The sequence below is a fragment of the Notolepis coatsorum genome (genome assembly GCF_963971535.1).
Source record: "Notolepis coatsorum genome assembly, chromosome: 4".
Taxonomy (NCBI): domain Eukaryota; kingdom Metazoa; phylum Chordata; class Actinopteri; order Aulopiformes; family Paralepididae; genus Notolepis; species Notolepis coatsorum.
In genome coordinates, this window is record NC_140168.1 from 85100317 (window position 1) to 85121788 (window position 21472).

General features: G+C 43.7%; 1 protein-coding gene across 1 annotated transcript in view; it reads left to right on the forward strand.

The window, feature by feature from the left end:
- LOC311227084 (ubiquilin-4-like) overlaps positions 1-20861 on the forward strand; it is an 82273-nt gene extending 61412 nt beyond the window's left edge. Inside the window, exons 10-11 of the mRNA XM_084312611.1 lie at positions 118-343; positions 20174-20861. Coding sequence (XP_084168737.1) covers positions 118-343; positions 20174-20326 — 379 coding nt within the window. The 3' untranslated portion in view covers positions 20327-20861. The remainder of the gene's footprint in view (positions 1-117; positions 344-20173) is intronic.
- The last annotated feature ends 611 nt before the right edge of the window (positions 20862-21472 follow it).

Genomic DNA, 21472 nt, shown 5'->3' on the forward strand with positions numbered 1-21472 from the left:
CCTTCCTGCTATGCTAACCTCTTTCTCTTCTTTCTCTCTTTCTCTTTCTCTCTCTCTCATTTCCTCTTCTCTCTCCTCTTCCTGCTCTGTTAAACGGTCTCTCTTCTTCTCTCTCAGTCTGATGCCAGGTGGTATCCCTGGGATGCCCACCGCTCCTATGCCGGCCTCCATGCCGGCCTCCATGCCCGCGGGTGGGGGCATGGCCCCAGAGAACCCCGCCTCCTCACCAAGTGCAGGACCAAACCCCGCCCAGCAGCAGCTCATGCAGCAGATGCTTCAGATGTTCGCTGGAGGAGGAGGAGGAGGAGTAGGAGGAGGAGGAGGAGGAGGAGGAAGTGCAACGGTATAGCACACACACACACACACGTTTATGTGAAATGTGGGGACATTACATAGACTTACATTCATTTCATAACTAACTTTTAACCCTGACACTAAAATAGCTCGTCAAACAAAACCAGGACATCGAACGTCGTCCTCATTGGGTTGAACGTGTCCTGATTTCGTGGTATTCATTCTTACAGGGTGTCCGCGGATCCTTAAAAAGTCTTAAAGTCTTAAATTTTTTTATCAATAATTAAGGCCTTAGTTTGTCTTAAAATGTCTTAAATCCATCTTTCAGGTCTTAAAAATGCCATAGAAAGGAAAGATAAAATGCCATGTCATCTTATGTTTTATTAATTTATTATGAAATCTGGGGGAAAACGGTTAACGGGAGATAAAGTCGGGACTTTTTATCGACCGTGTTGTAGCATCACGCAGACCGGAATGGGGCGGAACCAACACAGTTCCTTATGTTGGCCGGGAACTATTTCAGCAACGGAGTTTAGCTAACGTTAGCAAGGCGAAGCAGAAGCGCTAACACTAACGTTATGTTTAGTTTAGCATTTGCACTTGTTAATATGGGAAAGTGCCAATTTAACGAGAACTGGCTCGACAATCCACTGTTTGCGCCATGGTTGGTCCCAGTCAAAGACCATTACGAGGCTCGCTGCAAAAAAAAAAGGCAGTCTAGTCGCACATGCTGAGCGCTAAGCATAGCTCTGCAAAAACCCGCCTGCAAACTACTATTTTCGGCCCCTGCAGCCTCCACATCAGCTAAGCCATCTCAGGTAAGACTATAACATCTGCACCAACAGAAGTCCGGATAACATTCGCCTCCACATTCGCCTCTTACATCCAAAATAATCTATTCACGGATGTAAACAAGGACACGTTTGTGTTTATGTTCAATGAGAGCTTCACCCACTATGTATTTTTTCCTCCCACCCACCCCTCCTAATGTACAGTCTCCTCCCATCATATGTATACCGTATTTCCTCTAATAGTGACCTGTATTCAATTAAAAACCGACTCTCTATTAATGTCCGGGTGCGCTGTTGAGCTAAACAATTATAAGCCGACCTCCTAATACAAACCGGGTTACTAATATACGCGTGAGCGAACCTCTCCTTACTTCCGTATGGAACACGGGTCGCGCGCAGTACGTAACACAACAACAACAGAGCAAGCATGGCTACCGGTACTAAACAGACGAAAGTTTGACGTTAAGTTTAAAGAGGAAGTTTTGAGGTATGCGGCGGAGCATTCGGGAGAGAAAGCCGCAAAGCACTTTAACATTGATTCCAGACGTAACGTTATGAGAGCTAATGTTGCTACCTACAGTACCCGGAGCTGCTAACTGGCTAACGTTATGAGAGCTAACGTTGCTACCTACAGTACCCGGAGCTGCTAACTGGCTAACGTTATGAGAGCTAACGTTGCTACCTACAGTACCCGGAGCTGCTAACTGGCTAACGTTATGAGAGCTAACGTTGCTACCTACAGTACCCGGAGCTGCTAACTGGCTAACGTTATGAGAGCTAACGTTGCTACCTACAGTACCCGGAGCTGCTAACTGGCTAACGTTATGAGAGCTAACGTTGCTACCTACAGTACCCGGAGCTGCTAACTGGCTAACGTTATGAGAGCTAACGTTGCTACCTACAGTACCCGGAGCTGCTAACTGGCTAACGTTATGAGAGCTAACGTTGCTACCTACAGTACCCGGAGCTGCTAACTGGCTAATGTTATGAGAGCTAACGTTGCTACCTACAGTACCCGGAGCTGCTAACTGGCTAACGTTATGAGAGCTAACGTTGCTACCTACAGTACCCGGAGCTGCTAACTGGCTAACGTTGCTACCTACAGTACCCGGAGCTGCTAACTGGCTAACGTTATGAGAGCTAACGTTGCTACCTACAGTACCCGGAGCTGCTAACTGGCTAACGTTATGAGAGCTAACGTTGCTACCTACAGTACCCGGAGCTGCTAACTGGCTAACGTTATGAGAGCTAACGTTGCTACCTACAGTACCCGGAGCTGCTAACTGGCTAACGTTATGAGAGCTAACGTTGCTACCTACAGTACCCGGAGCTGCTAACTGGCTAACGTTATGAGAGCTAACGTTGCTACCTACAGTACCCGGAGCTGCTAACTGGCTAACGTTATGAGAGCTAACGTTGCTACCTACAGTACCCGGAGCTGCTAACTGGCTAACGTTATGAGAGCTAACGTTGCTACCTACAGTACCCGGAGCTGCTAACTGGCTAACGTTATGAGAGCTAACGTTGCTACCTACAGTACCCGGAGCTGCTAAGGTAACGTTACTTGATTTCACTTTGAAAATGTTGAAATGACCAGTGACCACCTGTAATTGCACTGTTTACTATTTTTTACAGTACTTGGTTTCAATAAATGAACCCAGTACATTTTACTGGGTTCAAACTGACACAAAATGTTGATTTAGTCATTATGATCAGTTTGAAAATTAGAAATATAGGACTCTCTCTTATACATGCCTCCTCCTAATAAAAGCCTGGTACCCGCTACAGTTGAAACAAATACAAGCCCGGGTCACTATTAGAGGAAATACGGTATATATGTTAGGATCTATGGGTAACAGTACTGTATATTTGCATATCGTATATGTCACAAATGTAACGGTACAGTACTATATACCTGTATGTCATGTATGTCCCTATGCCATAAATGTCATGTAGTTGTGTATGTCATAAATGTCACTGAATTGAAAATGGGGGACCCTGATGTAAACGAGACAAACGTCTTTCTCTGGTCTGCATCCCCTTAACAATTGTGTGTATTGAGCCGTACTGTATTGTACCCATTCTGCAATCTGTTAAACAAAGTTTTCATTCATTCATTCAACCAAACCACAAAAACAAAACAACTGGATGAATGAATGAAAAACTTTATTTAACAGATTGCAGAATGGGTACAAAGTACGGCTCAATACACACAATTGTTAAGGGGATGCAGACCAGAGAAAGACGTTTGTCTTGTTTACATCAGGGTCCCCCATTTTCAATTCATAGTGACATTTATGACATACACAACATACATGACATCATGACATTTATGGCATAGGGACATACATGACATACAGGTATATAGTACTGTTACATTTGTGACATACGATATGCAAATATACAGTACTGTTACTCAGAGATCCTAACAGAAAATATATACATATGATGGGGAGGAGACTGTACATTAGGAGGGGGGGGGGGGGGGTTGGACATTTACGGTGCCCAGTTTCTAATTGCAGCCTCCCGTAGGTGCTCTTTAAGAGCGGTTTTGAATGTGGGCAGGGGTAAAGTGGGTTTTAGGAGTGAGGTTAAACAGTAGTCTGATCAGTTTGTTTTGTGATGTTTGTAATCTTGTTTTTAGTGCCTTTGAGGTGCTTTGGTACCATGAGGTGCAGTAGTCGTAAACCCTTGAATGAGTGCTCCTGTTAGAGTCTTCAGGGTATTCTTGTTTACCAGAGAGGAGATCCGGCACAAGAATCTTGTTTGTTGGTTGACTTTTTTGATACCCTGGGGAGGGTGGTAATAGTGTTCTGACAGGTATCAGACTGGTAATAGTCATGTGTTCTGACAGGTATCAGTCCTATGGTAATAGTTATGTGTTCTGACAAGTATAAGTCCTATGGTAGTATGTGTTCTGATGGAAATGTGGCTGTTGCACTTGCTGCTTGGCCCCTGGTATATTTTGTATAGCTATATTTGCTATTTATGTTTGGCACCCCTTTGTTGAAATTCATCCAATCCAGTTACTCCTTTAAGTTCAAGATTTTTAAGTTTCCAAGTTATGTTTTAATAAACATCTTTGGACCAATGTGTCTCTAAACTTAAACTAATTGGTGTCGTTGCATGATTTTTGCCATTTTGTTATTGTGAAATTGGTATTAAATTTAATTCTGAGTGGCATTAAAAAGCCTTAAATCTGACTGGGCTAAACCTGCAGATACCCTGTTCTTAAAATGTTGCTCTGATCCATCGCTTTCACTTGACTGCTATATAATCTATATACCATTAGTTTGGGATTGAGATATAATCACATGTTCTCCATTCAGAGAGATTTAACACGCTTCTGTGCGTCAAAGGTTAAGCAAATCGACTCACTTCGATTCGATTTCTGTTCCTGTTATCGGATCTTAACTCTCACGGAAAAAGTCGGGTTAACTCGCCAACCGTTCAGTGCCAATCACGAGAAAAGTCGGGTTTTAATCGTTATTAGTGTGGGTGACCTGGCGAAGCCAGGTTGCCACCCACACTATAGATATCTATACTCTTTAGTGTGGGTGACCTGGCGAAGCCAGGTTGCCACCCACACTATACATATCCATACTCTTTTTATTTATTTATTCTTTATTCCACCGATTTTGCAAACACTTTGCAACACGTAAGCGTTCGCGCCCCATACACGTGAAAGGTATCAAAACGAGCGGCTTGCCTATGGCAACACCGGTCTCCGAACTCGTAAAGTTTCACCGCACCGTCTGGCTACGAATCGACTTTAAACGGTAAAATATCGGTCCCATTGGGAATGCATTGCATTTTAGAGTGTAGCAGCTGAAATAATCTTTTTCCCCCTACCTTGGGTGAATTGCGAGTGTGATCTCAATTTTGGACGTAGAAATAAAACAAACACATCAAAACGATGACACGGCTGTCATCCCGCTCACAAAAGAAAAATAAATGGAATTGGACATTTCTATCTCAACTGACGACCATTTGTTTGAAGGTTCTCCCCCCCATTGACCGCCATGCAATCGCCCTCTAGAAATCCATTTTTTTTTAGCCTTCTGTTCCGATCGCCGAAGGAGTGCCACAATATCGCACGAATGCCACAATCTCGCGCACAACCCTTCGCCTACTCGTTGTAGTGCTCTTGTGCGAGTCTCAACGCTTCATCTCTTATAGTTTTCTTTTAATCAACGTGACAATGCAGTCATGTAAAGAAATTTCAGAATATGCAAGTCATTGTGCTCATGGCTGATTGGTTCAGGCTTAACAGCTGTGAGGCTCAGGGCTCATGGCTGAGCTGACCTGCCAATGACATCATCCACTTAACCCATCATTGGCCATCACTGTGTTGCACTACTGAATTGTTGGACAGCGCCCTCTGTCTTGTGGGTTGTGTCATTGTACTCAGTAGGGATATCCTCTTTCATTTTTCATTGGTCCATGTTGACCACCTTTCATTGGTCGATGTTGACCACTCCCCCGATCCTTAGACCACGCCCCCTTAGCTGACCTGCCAATGACATCATCCACTTAACCCATCATTGGCCATCACTGTGTTGCACTACTGAATTGTTGGACAGCGCCCTCTGTCTTGTGGGTTGTGTCATTGTACTCAGTAGGGATATCCTCTTTCATTTTTCATTGGTCCATGTTGACCACCTTTCATTGGTCGATGTTGACCACTCCCCCGATCCTTAGACCACGCCCCCTTAGGCCACACCCCCTCAGTGTATCTCTTGAACCGTTTGTCGTAGAGACTTGCGGATTGTGCCATTGGTCGATGTTGACCACCTTTCATTGGTCGATGTTGACCACTCCCCCTGTTGACCCCCTTTCATTGGTCGATGTTGACCACTCCCCCGATCCTTAGACCACGCCCCCTTAGGCCACACCCCCTCAGTGTATCTCTTGAACCGTTTGTCGTAGAGACTTGCGGATTGTGCCATTGGTCGATGTTGACCACCTTTCATTGGTCGATGTTGACCACTCCCCCGATCCTTAGACCACGCCCCCTTAGGCCACACCCCCTCAGTGTATCTCTTGAACCGTTTGTCGTAGAGACTTGCGGATTGTGCCATTGTACTCGGTGTAATAGTGTAATAGTGTGTAATAGTGTAATAGTGTGTAATAGTGTAATAGTGTAATAGTGTAATAGTGTGTAATAGTGTAATAGTGTAATAGTGTAATAGTGTAATAGTGTGTAATAGTGTGTAATAGTGTGTAATAGTGTGTAATAGTGTAATAGTGTGTAATAGTGTAATAGTGTGTAATAGTGTAATAGTGTAATAGTGTGTAATAGTGTCTAATAGTGTAATAGTGTAATAGTGTGTAATAGTGTAATAGTGTAATAGTGTGTAATAGTGTAATAGTGTAATCGTGTGTAATAGTGTGTAATAGTGTGTAATAGTGTAATAGTGTGTAATAGTGTGTAATAGTGTAATAGAGTGTAATAGTGTAATAGTGTGTAATAGTGTAATAGTGTGTAATAGTGTAATAGTGTAATATTGTGTAATAGTGTGTAATAGTGTAATAGTGTGTAATAGTGTAATAGTGTGTAATAGTGTAATAGTGTGTAATAGTGTAATAGTGTGTAATAGTGTGTAATAGTGTAATAGTGTCTAATAGTGTAATAGTGTAATAGTGTAATAGTGTGTAATAGTGTAATAGTGTGTAATAGTGTAATAGTGTGTAATAGTGTAATAGTGTGTAATAGTGTGTAATAGTGTAATAGTGTGTAATAGTGTAATAGTGTGTAATAGTGTAATAGTGTAATAGTGTGTAATAGTGTAATAGTGTGTAATAGTGTAATAGTGTGTAATAGTGTAATAGTGTGTAATAGTGTAATAGTGTGTAATAGTGTAATAGTGTAATAGTGTAATAGTGTAATAGTGTGTAATAGTGTAATAGTGTGTAATAGTGTGTAATAGTGTGTAATAGTGTAATAGTGTGTAATAGTGTGTAATAGTGTGTAATAGTGTAATAGTGTGTAATAGTGTAATAGTGTGTAATAGTGTGTAATAGTGTAATAGTGTAATAGTGTGTAATAGTGTAATAGTGTAATAGTGTGTAATAGTGTAATAGTGTGTAATAGTGTGTAATAGTGTAATAGTGTGTAATAGTGTGTAATAGTGTAATAGTGTAATAGTGTGTAATAGTGTGTAATAGTGTGTAATAGTGTAATATTGTGTAATAGTGTAATAGTGTTGCGGGTTGTGTCGTTGCACTCAGTAGGGATATCCTCTTTGATTGGTCTATGTTGACCACTCCCCCGATCCTTAGGCCGCGCCCCCTTTTTGTATCCTTTGAACCGTTTGTCATAGAGACTCGCGAGAGACCCTCTCCCCCGTTGGCCGGCGGTGCACAGGCGTCACCCACACTTTCACAATTTCCCCCGCGCGGAATTGTCTAGTTTTATTCTTCTTTCTTTATTCCACCGATTTTGCCAACACCACTCGTGCCAGAGCATTCGCGCCCCATACACGTGAAAGGTATCAAAACAAGCGGCCTGCCTATGGCAACTGCGGTATTCGAACTTGTAAAGTTTCACCGCACCGTCTGGCTACGAATCGACTTTAAACGGTAAAATTTCGGTCCCATTGGGAATGCATTACGATTTAGAGTGTAGCAGCTGAAATAATCTTTTTTCCCCTACCTTGGGTGAATTGCGACTGTGATCTCAATTTTGGACGTAGAAATAAAACAAACACATCAAAACGATGACACGGCTGTCAGTCCGCTCACAAAAGAAAAATAAATGGAATTGGACATTTCTATCTCAACTGACGACCATTTGTTTGAAGGTTCTCCTCCCCATTGACCGCCATGCAATCGCACTCTAGAAATCACATTTTTCACACTATTTTTTAGCCTTCTGTTCTGATCGCCGAAGGAGTGCCACAATATCGCACGAATGCCACAATTATCGCACACAACCCTTAGCCTACTCGTTGTAGTGCTCTTGTGCGAGTCACAACGCTTCATCTCTTATAGTTTTCTTTTAATCAACGTGACAATGCAGTCATGTAAAGAAAATTCAGAATATGCAAGTCATTGTGCTCATGGCTGATTGGTTCAGGCTTAACAGCTGTGAGGCTCAGGGCTCATGGCTCAGCTGACCTGCCAATGACATCATCCACTTAACCCATCATTGCCCATCACTGTGTTGCAGTACTGAATTGCTGGACAGCGCCCTCTGTCTTGCGGGTTGTGTCTTGCGGGTTGTGTCATTGTACTCAGTAGGGATATCCTCTTTCATTTTTCATTGGTTGATGTTGACCACCTTTCATTGGTCGATGTTGACCACTCCCCCGATCATTAGACCACGCCCCCTTAGGCCACACCCCCTCAGTGTATCTCTTGAACCGTTTGTCGTAGAGACTTGCGGTTTGTGCCATTGGTCGATGTTGACCACCTTTCATTGGTCGATGTTGACCACTCCCCCGATCCTTAGACCACGCCCCCTTAGGCCACACCCCCTCAGTGTATCTCTTGAACCGTTTGTCGTAGAGACTTGCGGATTGTGCCATTGTACTGTGTAATAGTGTAATAGTGTGTAATAGTGTGTAATAGTGTAATAGTGTAATAGTGTGTAATAGTGTAATAGTGTAATAGTGTGTAATAGTGTAATAGTGTAATAGTGTGTAATAGTGTAATAGTGTGTAATAGTGTAATAGTGTGTAATAGTGTAATAGTGTAATAGTGTGTAATAGTGTAATAGTGTGTAATAGCGTAATAGTGTAATTGTGTAATATTGTGTAATAGTGTAATAGTGTAATAGTGTGTAATAGTGTAATAGTGTGTAATAGTGTAATAGTGTAATAGTGTGTAATAGTGTAATAGTGTAATAGTGTGTAATAGTGTAATAGTGTGTAATAGTGTAATAGTGTAATAGTGTGTTATAGTGTAATAGTGTGTTATAGTGTAATAGTGTGTTATAGTGTAATAGTGTTAGTGTGTAATAGTGTAATAGTGTGTAATAGTGTGTAATAGTGTAATAGTGCAATAGTGTGTAATAGTGTTATAGTGTGTAATAGTGTGTAATAGTGTGTAATAGTGTTGCGGGTTGTGTCGTTGCACTCAGTAGGGATATCCTCTTTCATTGGTCTATGTTGACCACTCCCCCGATCCTTAGGCCGCGCCCCCTTTTTGTATCCTTTGAACCGTTTGTCATAGAGACTCGCGAGAGACCCTCTCCCCCGTTGGCCGGCGGTGCACAGGCGTCACCCACACTTTCACAATTTCCCCCGCGCGGAATTGTCTAGTTTCTTTTATTAGCTATATCCATTCATTTTCATCCATCCAGCCTGATGCCTACGCCTTCCAGCCGGTATTGCTCTCTATTAGAAATGGTGTAGTTTCTTTTCTGGGCCGATCTGAGTCGTGCTGGCGGGGTTTAAATACTCCGGCAGGACTAGCGTTTACAACGTTACATCTGCGATGCTGCCCCCCCCCCCCCCCCCCTTCATATGCAATGCCGGGCAATGTGGGACGGACCTCCACGAGCAGTATTTGGAATGGCGATCAGATAATTGGATTATTTCTTTGGCATTACATCAGAGACCAGGTAAGAACTCTATATATAAAATCTTGCGTTGATCTGATATTTCTTTCTACCGCGATCGAAGCTGTCTGTGTGTGGCTGTGTGCCGTTGGGTGCAGGAGGTGAGGGGGGAGGAGTGCCGCGCTACGAAGGCCATTTCATGTATGCACGATGAACGATAATAATGATAATCTAGCGTTGATTTCAGGAAGATTCGATAATCAGGCGAAAAATGACAACGTGTTTAGTGTATTCCACTAAAACGCTATTATCGCGTCTTTTCCTGGGATTACTAAGAATCACAAATTATACTCATATTCAAAACAGTATAAAACGGAAATGTACGGATGAAAAAAACAATCTGTTTTGTGCATGTTGACTGGAAGCAACTCACTGACAATCGACTGGTGTATTAGACCCATAGCTATAATATAAGATATATTTTAAGCACTCGCAAATCTCGCAATTTCCCCATTGATTAAAGCGATGGTGTTCTAGTGCCCCCTGGCTCATTAAGCGATGGCGCTGGATGAGTTAATATTGGGGGAAATCTCTGATACCGATTCCCTGTTTTAGTCGAGTATCAGTACCAATATCCACCACCGGTATCGGGTGTCATATGAAGTGGTTCCAGTATAAATTGTGTTGTTATCAACAACGGTAACAATTAGAAGAGAATGCAGAAAGGCAAATACGAACCAAGAAATATGGATAATTAAAAATAATAATATTGTGAAATAAAATAGTAGTCCTAAGAAGCTACTATGTCTGTCGCAGGTAACGTAGTTTAAAAGGTTATTTCACACTGTTTTTTGGAGGAACTGGAGTAGCTTACAATTGGAGTAAGCTCTGACTCACCACATTCTGGCTCTGGAGAGGAAACAAGACCATAAATCACCTCAGCAGCATAAAAAAACTGCCTAAAATGCCCGGAACAAATTGAAATATTTAGGTCATGGAAAAGCTTGTTCATAGTCCTGGGAAGTTAGTAGAATAAGTAGATGACGTTGAACATACATATATAATAAATACATGATGAATACAATAAATATACAATAAATGCAATCATATGAGTTTGTATAATCAATTAAAACAACCGAATGCCGAATATGGTGGAATGGTTGGTGGTTAAGGATCTAAACTGACCAAAGGAGACCAAAGTATTGAGTTTTAGAGTTTGTTGTATGATGCTCCACGTGTCCGACCGATGCAGTGTTGTAGTCGAGTCACTAAATCTCGAGGTCGAGTCCCCAGTGTCAAGAGTCCAAGTCCGAGTCACCAAAGAAGAGCCAGAGTCGAGTCCCCATTACCCTAGTCCGAGTCATCAAGGTTGAGTCCACTCCACTCTGGCAGTCAAAGAGCTGACATACTGTACAAATAAAAAAAGGTCTACATTAAACATAAATGAGACCGTGGTCACCATTCAAAGGGAGTTTATTTACTTTGTGACACAATAGCCAAACAAATGCACTAGCCATCATTATTACATGGCGTTTTCACATTCGCCGAAATGCTTGCTTGTGATTGGTCAATAGCGCTCGTCAGAGGTCCGATATTACTCTATAACGGACCTCTGCAGAACAATAATGACCGCTGTGCGCAGCTGGACCAATCAAGCCCACTACACACACTATCAGTGCTGCTCAGCATATGCACAGCTGCACTCAGTCATGCAATCAGACCACAGACCTGCCGGCTGCCGATAATAATAATCACTTTATTTGGGCTGACAGAGCCACAGAACAACTGCGTCTGCATTTGATCTCGTCTTGTCGATGAATTAGGTATATTGTTAGTAAGTTAGCCATGTAATAAGCGGGATAATGTATAGCCTATACTCGGTCATTGTCGCAAAATAATTGACCTTCACTGACGTTTAAAAAACCTCGGCTGCGCCTCGGTGTTCTAAACTCTGTCGGTCAATTATTTTGCGACAATGACCTCGTAGCTATACATTATCCCTTACATATCTTATGCCAAATTATTAGGGCCTATTAAATTGTTTCTTTTTTTATATATAACTATTTATTAGGGATGTCCGATATTATCGGCCTACCGATATTATCAGCCGATATCGGCATTAAAATGTGATATCGGAAAATATCTGTATCGGTTTTCAAATTTTTTTTTTTTTTTACATTTCTATAGAAATGATGTCCGATATTATCGGCCTACCGATATTATCGGCCGATATCGGCATTAAAATGTGATATCGGTTGATATCGGTATCGGAAATTAAGAGTTGGACTATATCGCTATCGGTAAAAAAGACAATATCGAGCATCCCTACTATTTATCAATTAACACATTGAGTGCCCCGCCCCTTCCGGGAAGTGATCACTTCCGTGCCGCCCATTAACCCCATGTAAACGTAGTTGTAGTTTGTAGAACTAAACCTATATTTTATAGTATCGCTATGGGTCTAATAACGCCCTCGAGTCTCATTGAGCTACTTCTGGGCAACGTGCAAAAAACAGATTATTTTTTCATCCGTACATTTCCGTTTGATACCGTTTTGAATATGAACATAGTCCGGCCGCTTCTGAGCAATTCCAGGGAAAATACACAAACAGCGTTTTTGTGTAATTCAATAAACACGTCATTTTTCGCCTGATTATCGGATCTTCCTGAAATCAACGCTAGATCATCACTATTATCCTTTGTGGTGCACGCATGCAATGTGGTTTAGACCCCCCCCCCCCTCCTGCATCCCAACGGCAGAACTACTAGACACATAAACACATTTAGCTTCAATCGCAGTAGAAATAAATATCAGATCAATGCAAGCTTTCATATATAGTGTCTAGAGCTGCCGCGGTATTGATTATTTCCTTACCGCACAAATTTGCAAAATATTTCCTACCGCCGCGGTTATTACCGCATGCACACAAAAAATTTAAAAAAAAAGTTTGAATGCATTTTTTTTAGTAGTAGTCTACTCTTTATAGCATATAGCCTGCCTCTAGTCTAAATGTCTATTTTTAGAGTATGACTTTGCAGCATGAATATTGTTTGGGATTCGGCAAGTACGCATTAGTTATTGAAAGTGAAACACGGATTCGAAGTTTACCCTCTGGTCGTGCGCCGTTCACTCGGTGTCGCGGGCAGGGGTGGTTACCCCTAACCCCCCCGACCCTTTCTTATTATTATTACTATAAAGTTACTACTTTATAATAAAGGCATTCGTTTTGTGGCATTAACATTATATAGTTATACGTTCAATAACATCAGCGTATTTACCGGACAATAGCAAGGCAAGCAATACTCTATTCATGTCTCAGTTCCTTTCTTTGCTCAGAGCGTGCTGAGTTGTCCCATTCTGCGGTCTGTTAATAAAGTTTTCAATCAGACAAGTGTATAGAACGAAGGGCTTTTATTATAACATTCGTTGCAGACAGTAAAATCATTATGTCTCGTTTAGTACTCCTTAGGAGCGATCGTAGTCCACTCCGGCGGAGAGTTAAAGCTAACGTTATTAGCCGTGTTGTGATGATCTGACATTCAGGAAGTAAAAACCTAATACGCGCTTGCCGATTGGTGGTAACACACTGCATGACGCTACAACGTGTGACGCGTCTCTCTTCTGACCAATCAGTGGTCTGCAATGTTTCACGTGACTTTTCTGGTACCCAATAGGGTCGCTTGGAACCTCGATAGATGAGTAGGGTATATCTGCAGAGCCGCAAGCCCAACGAGAGGAGGTTAATTTATTATTATTATTATAAAAAACAGCGGTGACGCGGTATTCAGCCTACTCTGCGGTGGCCGTGATGTAACAGCGATACCGCGGTAATGCGGTAATCGCGGCAGCTCTAATAGTGTCCTTACCTGGTCTCTGAAGTAATGAAAAGAAAATAATCCAATAATCTCATCGCCATTCCAGTTATTCACAGCGATCATGCCTCCGACGTTATTGGGCATTGCTCTTCAACGGGCGGGCGGGGTCAGTTGTCCAAGCCATCCCTATAAGCGTGTGTTTTGCCGGAGTGTTTAGGACCTGCCCCCACGCCGCAGCTCGGTATAGAAAATAAACTAACCCTGGTCTAACCGGGTGCATTACTGGCCGAAGGCATTAGAGGGCGGTATAATACCGTCTGCCAGCTTAGACACACTCAGAACAGTATGCACAAGGTGCCCCGCTGAATTATGAATGGATATAGATAATAAAATAAATACCGTAACAGAAACGTAGATCTACGTTTCCGGCACTCGACGATCGGACGACAGAACCGTAGATCTACGTGAACGGCACTGAAAGTGTTAACAAGTCTGAGTCCTCGTCTGCACCTTCCGAGTCCGAATGCAGTCAATGTTCGAGTCCAAGTCCGAGTCATCAGTGCTCAAGTCCAAGTCGAGTCACGAGTCCTGAAATTCAGTCCCAAGACTCGGACTTGAGCACTACAACACTGGTCAGAGGAGCACAGAAGTTCAGTACAAACTCTAGGTGCTTTAACCCTTTCACTACCACACTACAGAAGGTTAACCTTTCACTACCACACTACAGACGGTTAACAGTCTGTAGTGTGGTAGTGAAAGGGTTAACCTTCTGTAGTGTGGTTGTGAAAGGGTTAACCCTTTGTCGTGTGGCAGTGAAAGTGTTAATCGAGTACATCAGATGAAGAACCCTTTTTAAAAGTCCCTTTTATGTTGTCAGACGTGCAATGTTTTCTAACTTTATTATCTAAAGATGGTGAATTAGTGTTGTGTTCACTCATAGTTAAAGACAGTAGATGTTGAGTACTTTATTATCTAAAGATGCTAAGTTAGAGTGCTGTGTTCACTGACATAGTTAAAGACCGTAGAGGTTGAGTACTTTATTATCTGAAGATGGTAAGTTAGTGTTGTCTTCACTCATAGTTAAAGGTGCTATAGATAACATTCAACCACTAGATGTCGCACTAGAGCACCAGCATGTCATTCTTCCAATCATGTGCATTCCACGTGGGGAAATGGGAAGTCGTGAGGGGATAAATGCATGCAACATGTAAACGACAACATTCATTTTGGACCCGCCAAAACTTTTTCAATGATAAATTCATTTTCAATCTTTTTTGGGGGGGAAAAGCAATACTTTAATTCTGCACCTTTCTAAAAGCTCTGTGGATGTATTTTTTTTAACGATTACTCTGTAGTGGGCACTTACATGGACACTTACATGGACTGGACATAATCCACCTACACTGTCACTTTAAGGACACAGGGCATTGTGGGTAGCTAGAGCGGCCATATGAGAACTCTTGGCTTGGTTTGTTGTGGTATCCACGCTATGCTAATAAATGACGCACACTTATGTGTGGTCACAGAAACTTCACTCTCTCTGGTCGTGATTTCCCATCTCCTACAACTCTACATTAAAATGTTATCTATAGCATCTTTAAAGACAGTCAAGGTTGAGTAATCTCTTGTGATGGTATTATATTCACACTCTAAGTGACTTCACAACTGCAAATACATGGGCTGTCAAAACAATTTCAAAACAGACTTATATGGTTCATCATTGCAAGGGTTCATTATCAATTATGAGGGTGGGGGGCGATCCCAGTTTAGTTGTCAGTAAACAACCCCTGGCGCTGCCTTGGGACCAGTCTGAATTATCCTGCTCGGTCCAAATAAAACCCTGGTCCCAGTGGCCGCTGAATGTCCACACACACTTAGTCACGGTTGGTGGAACCCGATCGCTAAATTTGGCAAGTGGACAAATACCATAATATGATATGATTTTATTAGCAGACAGTTGAGTCAAATACCGTTTTAGGGGATCAGTAGGCCTGACTGGCCCTCTGCCCTCCTCAACCCTCTACCCTCCTCAGCCCTCTCCCCTCCCCTCTCCCCCTACCCTCTGCCCTCTGCCCTCCTCAGCCCTCAGGCCCTCTGCTCTCTGTCCTCAGCCCTCAGGCGCTCTACCCTCTGCTCTCTGCCCTCAGGCTCTCTACCCTCTGCCCTCAGCCCTCAGGCTCTCTGCCCTCTGCTCTCTGCCCTCAGGCTCTCTACCCTCTGCCCTCAGGCTCTCTACCCTCTGCTCTCAGCCCTCAGGCTCTCTGCCCTCTGCTCTCTGCCCTCAGGCTCTCTGCCCTCTGCTCTCTGCCCTCTGCTCTCTGCCCTCTGCTCTCTGCCCTCAGGCTCTCTGCCCTCTGCTCTCTGCCCTCAGGCGCTCTACCCTCTGCTCTCTGCCCTCAGGCGCTCTACCCTCTGCTCTCTGCCCTCAGGCGCTCTACCCTCTGCTCTCTGCCCTCAGGCGCTCTACCCTCTGCTCTCTGCCCTCAGGCTCTCTACCCTCTGCCCTCAGCGGCTCTACCCTCTGCTCTCTGCCCTCAGGCTCTCTACCCTCTGCCCTCAGGCGCTCTACCCTCTGCCCTCTGCTCTCTGCCCTCCTCAGCCCTCAGGCTCTCTGCCCTCTGCTCTCTACCCTCTGCTCTCTGCCCTCAGGCTCTCTACCCTCTGCCCTCAGGCGCTCTACCCTCTGCTCTCTGCCCTCAGGCTCTCTGCCCTCTGCTCTCTGCCCTTCTCAGCCCTCAGGCTCTCTGCCCTCTGCTCTCTACCCTCTGCTCTCTGCCCTCAGGCTCTCTACCCTCTGCCCTCAGGCGCTCTACCCTCTGCTCTCTACCCTCTGCTCTCTGCCCTCAGGCTCTCTACCCTCTGCCCTCAGGCTCTCTACCCTCTGCCCTCAGGCGCTCTACCCTCTGCTCTCTGCCCTCTGCTCTCTGCCCTCCTCAGCCCTCAGGCTCTCTGCCCTCCTCAGCCCTCTGCCCCTCGGCCCGCAGGCCTCCAAGTGTGGGAGACGTGGGCTATTGTCTTGATCAGACAAAGGAATATAGGATTAGGGACATTCTTCCACAATTGTGAAGGATACGTCGCTGTTTCTTTGTCGAATGACCCAATTCTCTTTACTCTACCTCGAGTGTAACTTGCCCGACACCTCAAACCCACCGAAGGTGACAGAAGCTACATCTCTCTGTGTTCTACACTGTTGGCTAGTAACAAAGAGTGTCCCACCTGATAAAGTATGGGAAAAGCCTGATTCCCATGTGTTTCTCTACTAGACGGTGTGATTGGGTGTAAATACGCCTCGTACGTACGTAGGTCATCTTCCATAGTAAAGCCCACGTGAGCTAAAGCTAGTTAAATGACAGGCAACCTCGCTACTGAAACTTGTGTTACCAAGGAAACAAGCTGTCATATGCCATTAATGTTGAGCTCCCGTGCACAAGGCTTGTGTATTGAGCTGTACTGTATTGTACCCATTCTGCAATCTGTTAATAAAGTTTTCAATCAATCAATCAATCAATGTTGACACCAGGGAGAGCTAGTTGGTAACAAATTATTTGCTTATTCCTCATACTTCACTGTCAGGAATACATTGTGAGGTGAGAGAGAAGTCTCCAACAGTAGTGTAACATACTAACTCTTCCCACCCCCTGCATACCAAACACACCAGTGTAACATACTAACTCTTCCCCCCTGCAGACTAAAAACAGTAGTGTAACATACTACTCTCCCCCCCCCTGAAGGAGGAACTGAGATGCAGACCCTGGCTCCTTCCAGCACCAGCTCTGTTAAAAACAAGCAGACAAGTGACTCGAAATGAATGGAGTGAGAAATATAATCACTTATCGCTTATACCAGTAAAAATAGAGGAGGCGTATTTGATTGAGCAACAGATTTGCCATGTTTAGAGTATTAGAAACATATTGACATTTTAAACTCTGAATGTCATTCAGTGGATCTTTCAAGGGATTTCTGTTATAATTTATAAAAAAAAAAAAAAAACAAGGGTAAACTTGGTTAACGATTTGGCTAGTTTTGACAGCAAATTGAGAAAATATTTTATCAAAACATTCCTGGTATTTAAGCAGTCGATAGCTATTCGAGTCAATTCCTTGAACTACGTTTTCAGTCGAGGGGACATCGCCTCACGTTAATTTTCCCGCCCGTTTTCCCCCTCTTCCTCTATCCAGTAGGGATGGGTACCAAATCCGGTACTTTTAAGGGTACCGACCGAATCACGTCGGTACTACCGAGTACCGTTTCACGTGAGATTTTTTTTTTTTTAAGTCCGATGACGTCAACGTTTCGTTTACCGCGAAACAAAACCTATGAACTGTGCCGCACGTGCGCGGCAACGTTCACGCGCACAATACACGCTTACCTAGGATTTGACTTGATTCAACAACAAGGCAGTCGGGGCAATGGCAAGCGGAAACGGTCGCAAGTGTGGTTACACTTTACAAAGCTAGATGCAGACAATGCTCGCTGCAATATTATATATTTAAGCATTACATCACGCGCAGGAGTGTGGTATACTCATTAGGCCACGCACAGCGGAGGGTCGTTAGACCCCCCTAGGAGTGATATAATGAGTATAACACACGACTTCAAGTGATGTAATGCTTTTATACAATGGCCCAATTCACCCAACCTTATTGCTATACAATAAACACATAATGAAGCATAATGGAGATTTATTCACAAAACCATCCACAGAGAAAGTAGATCCAATAGTAGATCCACTAGTAGACACCAGAGGGAGCTCCACAAACCATGTTAAACCCAGATTTGGCTCAAACAAGGGACTAAACACGTTTTGCAATTATGCCACATCAATGTGGAACGCCCTACCCACAGCTGTAAAGGAATGTGAATCACTACCCACTTTCAAAACCACTCTCAAAGAGCACCTATGGTAGACTGCAATTCGAAACTGGCCCCTGTAAATGTCCTAACCCAACCCCCTACAATGTACAGTAATTGTCCTAACCCAATAATACACAAGACCCTCTTCTTGGGACCAAGTAAGGTTTTGTCGATAATCCAATGTACAGTTACCTCCACCCCGCCTACCCAACCACCTCCAATGTACAGTTTCCCCACCCCGCCTACCCAACCACCTCCAATGTACAGTTTCCCCACCCCACCTACCCAACCTCCTCCAATGTACAGTTTCCCCACCCCACCTACCCAACCACCTCCAATGTACAGTTTCCCCACCCCGCCTACCCAACCACCTCCAATGTACAGTTTCCCCACCCCACCTACCCAACCTCCTCCAATGTACAGTTTCTTCGTCAAATGTATATACTCTCTTTTTTAGACACTTTTTGTATCACAAACAGTACTGTATTTGTAAATCTGATATGTCATAAATGTATAGATGTAGCAGTACTGTCTATCTGTATGTCATGTATGTTATGATGAATTGAAAATGGGGGAACCTGATGTAAACAAGACGAAAGTCTTTCTCTGGTCTGCATCTCCTTAACACTTTGATTGCCCAAGGTTAATTCCTTTTTACCTCCTTGAATGCCCAGGTCCACTTCAATGTTAATGTTAATATCGCCTAATCTATGTTTTAAATTATGGCTATGTGTATGGTAATCTGCCCGTCACTTATCAAAGACTCATTTTCCAGTCAACATTGTCGTAGCAGATTGTTTTTTTATCGCTTCATTTCCTTTTTCTAGCATTTTGAAAATCACTTGTTTTCACGGAAAAAATAACACATTCCATGATAATCGCCTTTTACTGGAATATTCTAGAACGTTGTCATTGTTCGGCCTATTTATGAATCGTTTTCAAATAAACGCTAGATTATCGATAGTATATATGTGCCGCGAGTTGAAAATCGATTCTCATAGTTACTGACCGCTCGCACAGCCAAACAGCAATATCACATAAAAGCTTATATCTCTGTGAAAACGAGTCTGATTATCCTAATACTGGTAACATAGATTCCTTACCTGAGATCAGATGGTATCCAAATGGATTATTCCAATTCCTGATTGCCATTAGAAATTTTTTTTCTTTTTATTGATTCACCGTGTATACTGTAAAAACACATAATCTCCGCTGCTCTGAGGCTCACTAGTGGAGCTGATCGACCCCGGCTGCGTGAGTGAGAAGTAAAATGTGGAGTCAGGGATTTTTTTTCATTGAGTTCAATCCAAAAGGGTGAATTACCATCTGGGAGACGATAGGGGGCGCTTTTCTCACATCTGAGCGCCTGGAGTGGATTTCCAACGGTAGACTTGGTTGATGAAATATGATTTCAGATCGCTAATAAAAACAAAACGAGAAAAAACGAATATTCTCGTGATGGGCCTTCAACCAGCGGGGGGGTAAACCCGAGAAAACTCGTGATGGGCAGTCAAAGTGTTAACAATTGTGTGTATTGAGCCATACTGTATTGTACCCATTCTGCAATCTGTTAATACAATTTTCAATCAATCAAATCCAATGGTCTGACCAAAACAAAAACAAAAAAGATCGACGGCCATTAAAAAAAAGAAAAGAATAAGCGCGATTTTTCTTTTGTTTCACAATGGGTCATGACAAACTAATTACATAATCCTTATCCAACATATGTGTAACGAACTAACATATTCCAGTTGACTATCTTTTTTGGAGGATTCGAAAGGCTATTCATACTTCCATTTGTCTATCTATGGCGGATTCATTCAGACAGAAAAAATAAAGTTATTCGGTTGTGGGAGGGATCTGGGGTCATGTGGAGTGTGTTATACGAAATAACACGCTAATTCTCGCCCCACAGACTCCGACCTCAGAGGTCCAGTTCCAGTCGCAGCTGGACCAGCTGAGCTCCATGGGCTTCATCGACCGCGGGGCCAACCTGCAGGCGCTGATTGCCACGGGAGGAGACCTCAACGCCGCCATCGAGAGACTGCTGGGCTCACAGCCCTCATAAAGACACACACACACAGACGACACACACACACTGACACATGTGTATACACACTTATCCATAAACACACACACACACAGCATCTACTGCTGAACCAAGAGAAATAACAACAGCGAATAAAAACCAACCCAAAAAGAAACTTGGGGTAGGATGTGTGTCGCTCCCCTAATTATACCGCTTCCTGTTCAAATCATTCCCCTCTACCTATGGACCCCCCCAACCCTCCCCCCCCCCCCCCCCCCCCCAAACCTATTATCATGTTGGCGTCATCCATAGAGCGCTCCACCCAGGCCGCTGCTACAACAGAGTTGGACTGAACCACTCCTTGATCTCGAAGGGGGTGCCCTGTGGACGCAGAACCCTCTCTCTCCGTGGAAGCAGCGGGGGAGCATTCGCTTTGTTTCATCCCCGATTCCCTCGCATAAACCTGGAGCTTATCCGGTATGGTGGAGTGTATAATCGAGTGTATGCAGGTAGAAATGTATAGATGAGAGATTAATCCAAAATTAAAGGAGGTGGGTGTTGTCTCTGTTCTATACATTTGGTTCGATGTGGCCAGTTTGTGGAAATCCCTCTTTGATGTGTGTGTAGGACCCGACGTACGTCAAATTCAGTTTACGAGGACTCCGTTTAGAGTCGCTCGGAGTCCCAGGTGGGTAGAGTCTGTTATGTATGATGAGAGCAGGCAAATGTATTATACTTACTCTGTGACTGACGACTTAACCCGACACAAATCGGAATAGTTAGGTAAACCCCACCGATCTGGTTCTCCTGAGCGGGTTGAAAACAAACGCTAAGAATTATTATTTACAATTACTATTTGACCCCCCCCCCCCGTTTACAAAAGGCCATCGGTAAAGAGAGGAAGAACAGAGGAGGGAGACGTCTTGGTCCCGATAACGGATAGTGGTTTTGGCTCCTCGCACTTGTCTCCCCCCCCCCCCCAAATCATCTCAAGAGTCCACATTAGAGGCTTGAGTTCAGAGTGTTGGGACCGCTAGACCCGTTTCCTACTATAACCAGTGCTGTCGACGGGTGAGGGCCTCTTTTTCTCAGCGTGATCCACGCCGTTCTTCGCGTCGGACACCCGGCAGCACCAGCTGGTTACAGGGTTCGCACAAGGTCCTTGAAGTGCTTAACCCTTTCACT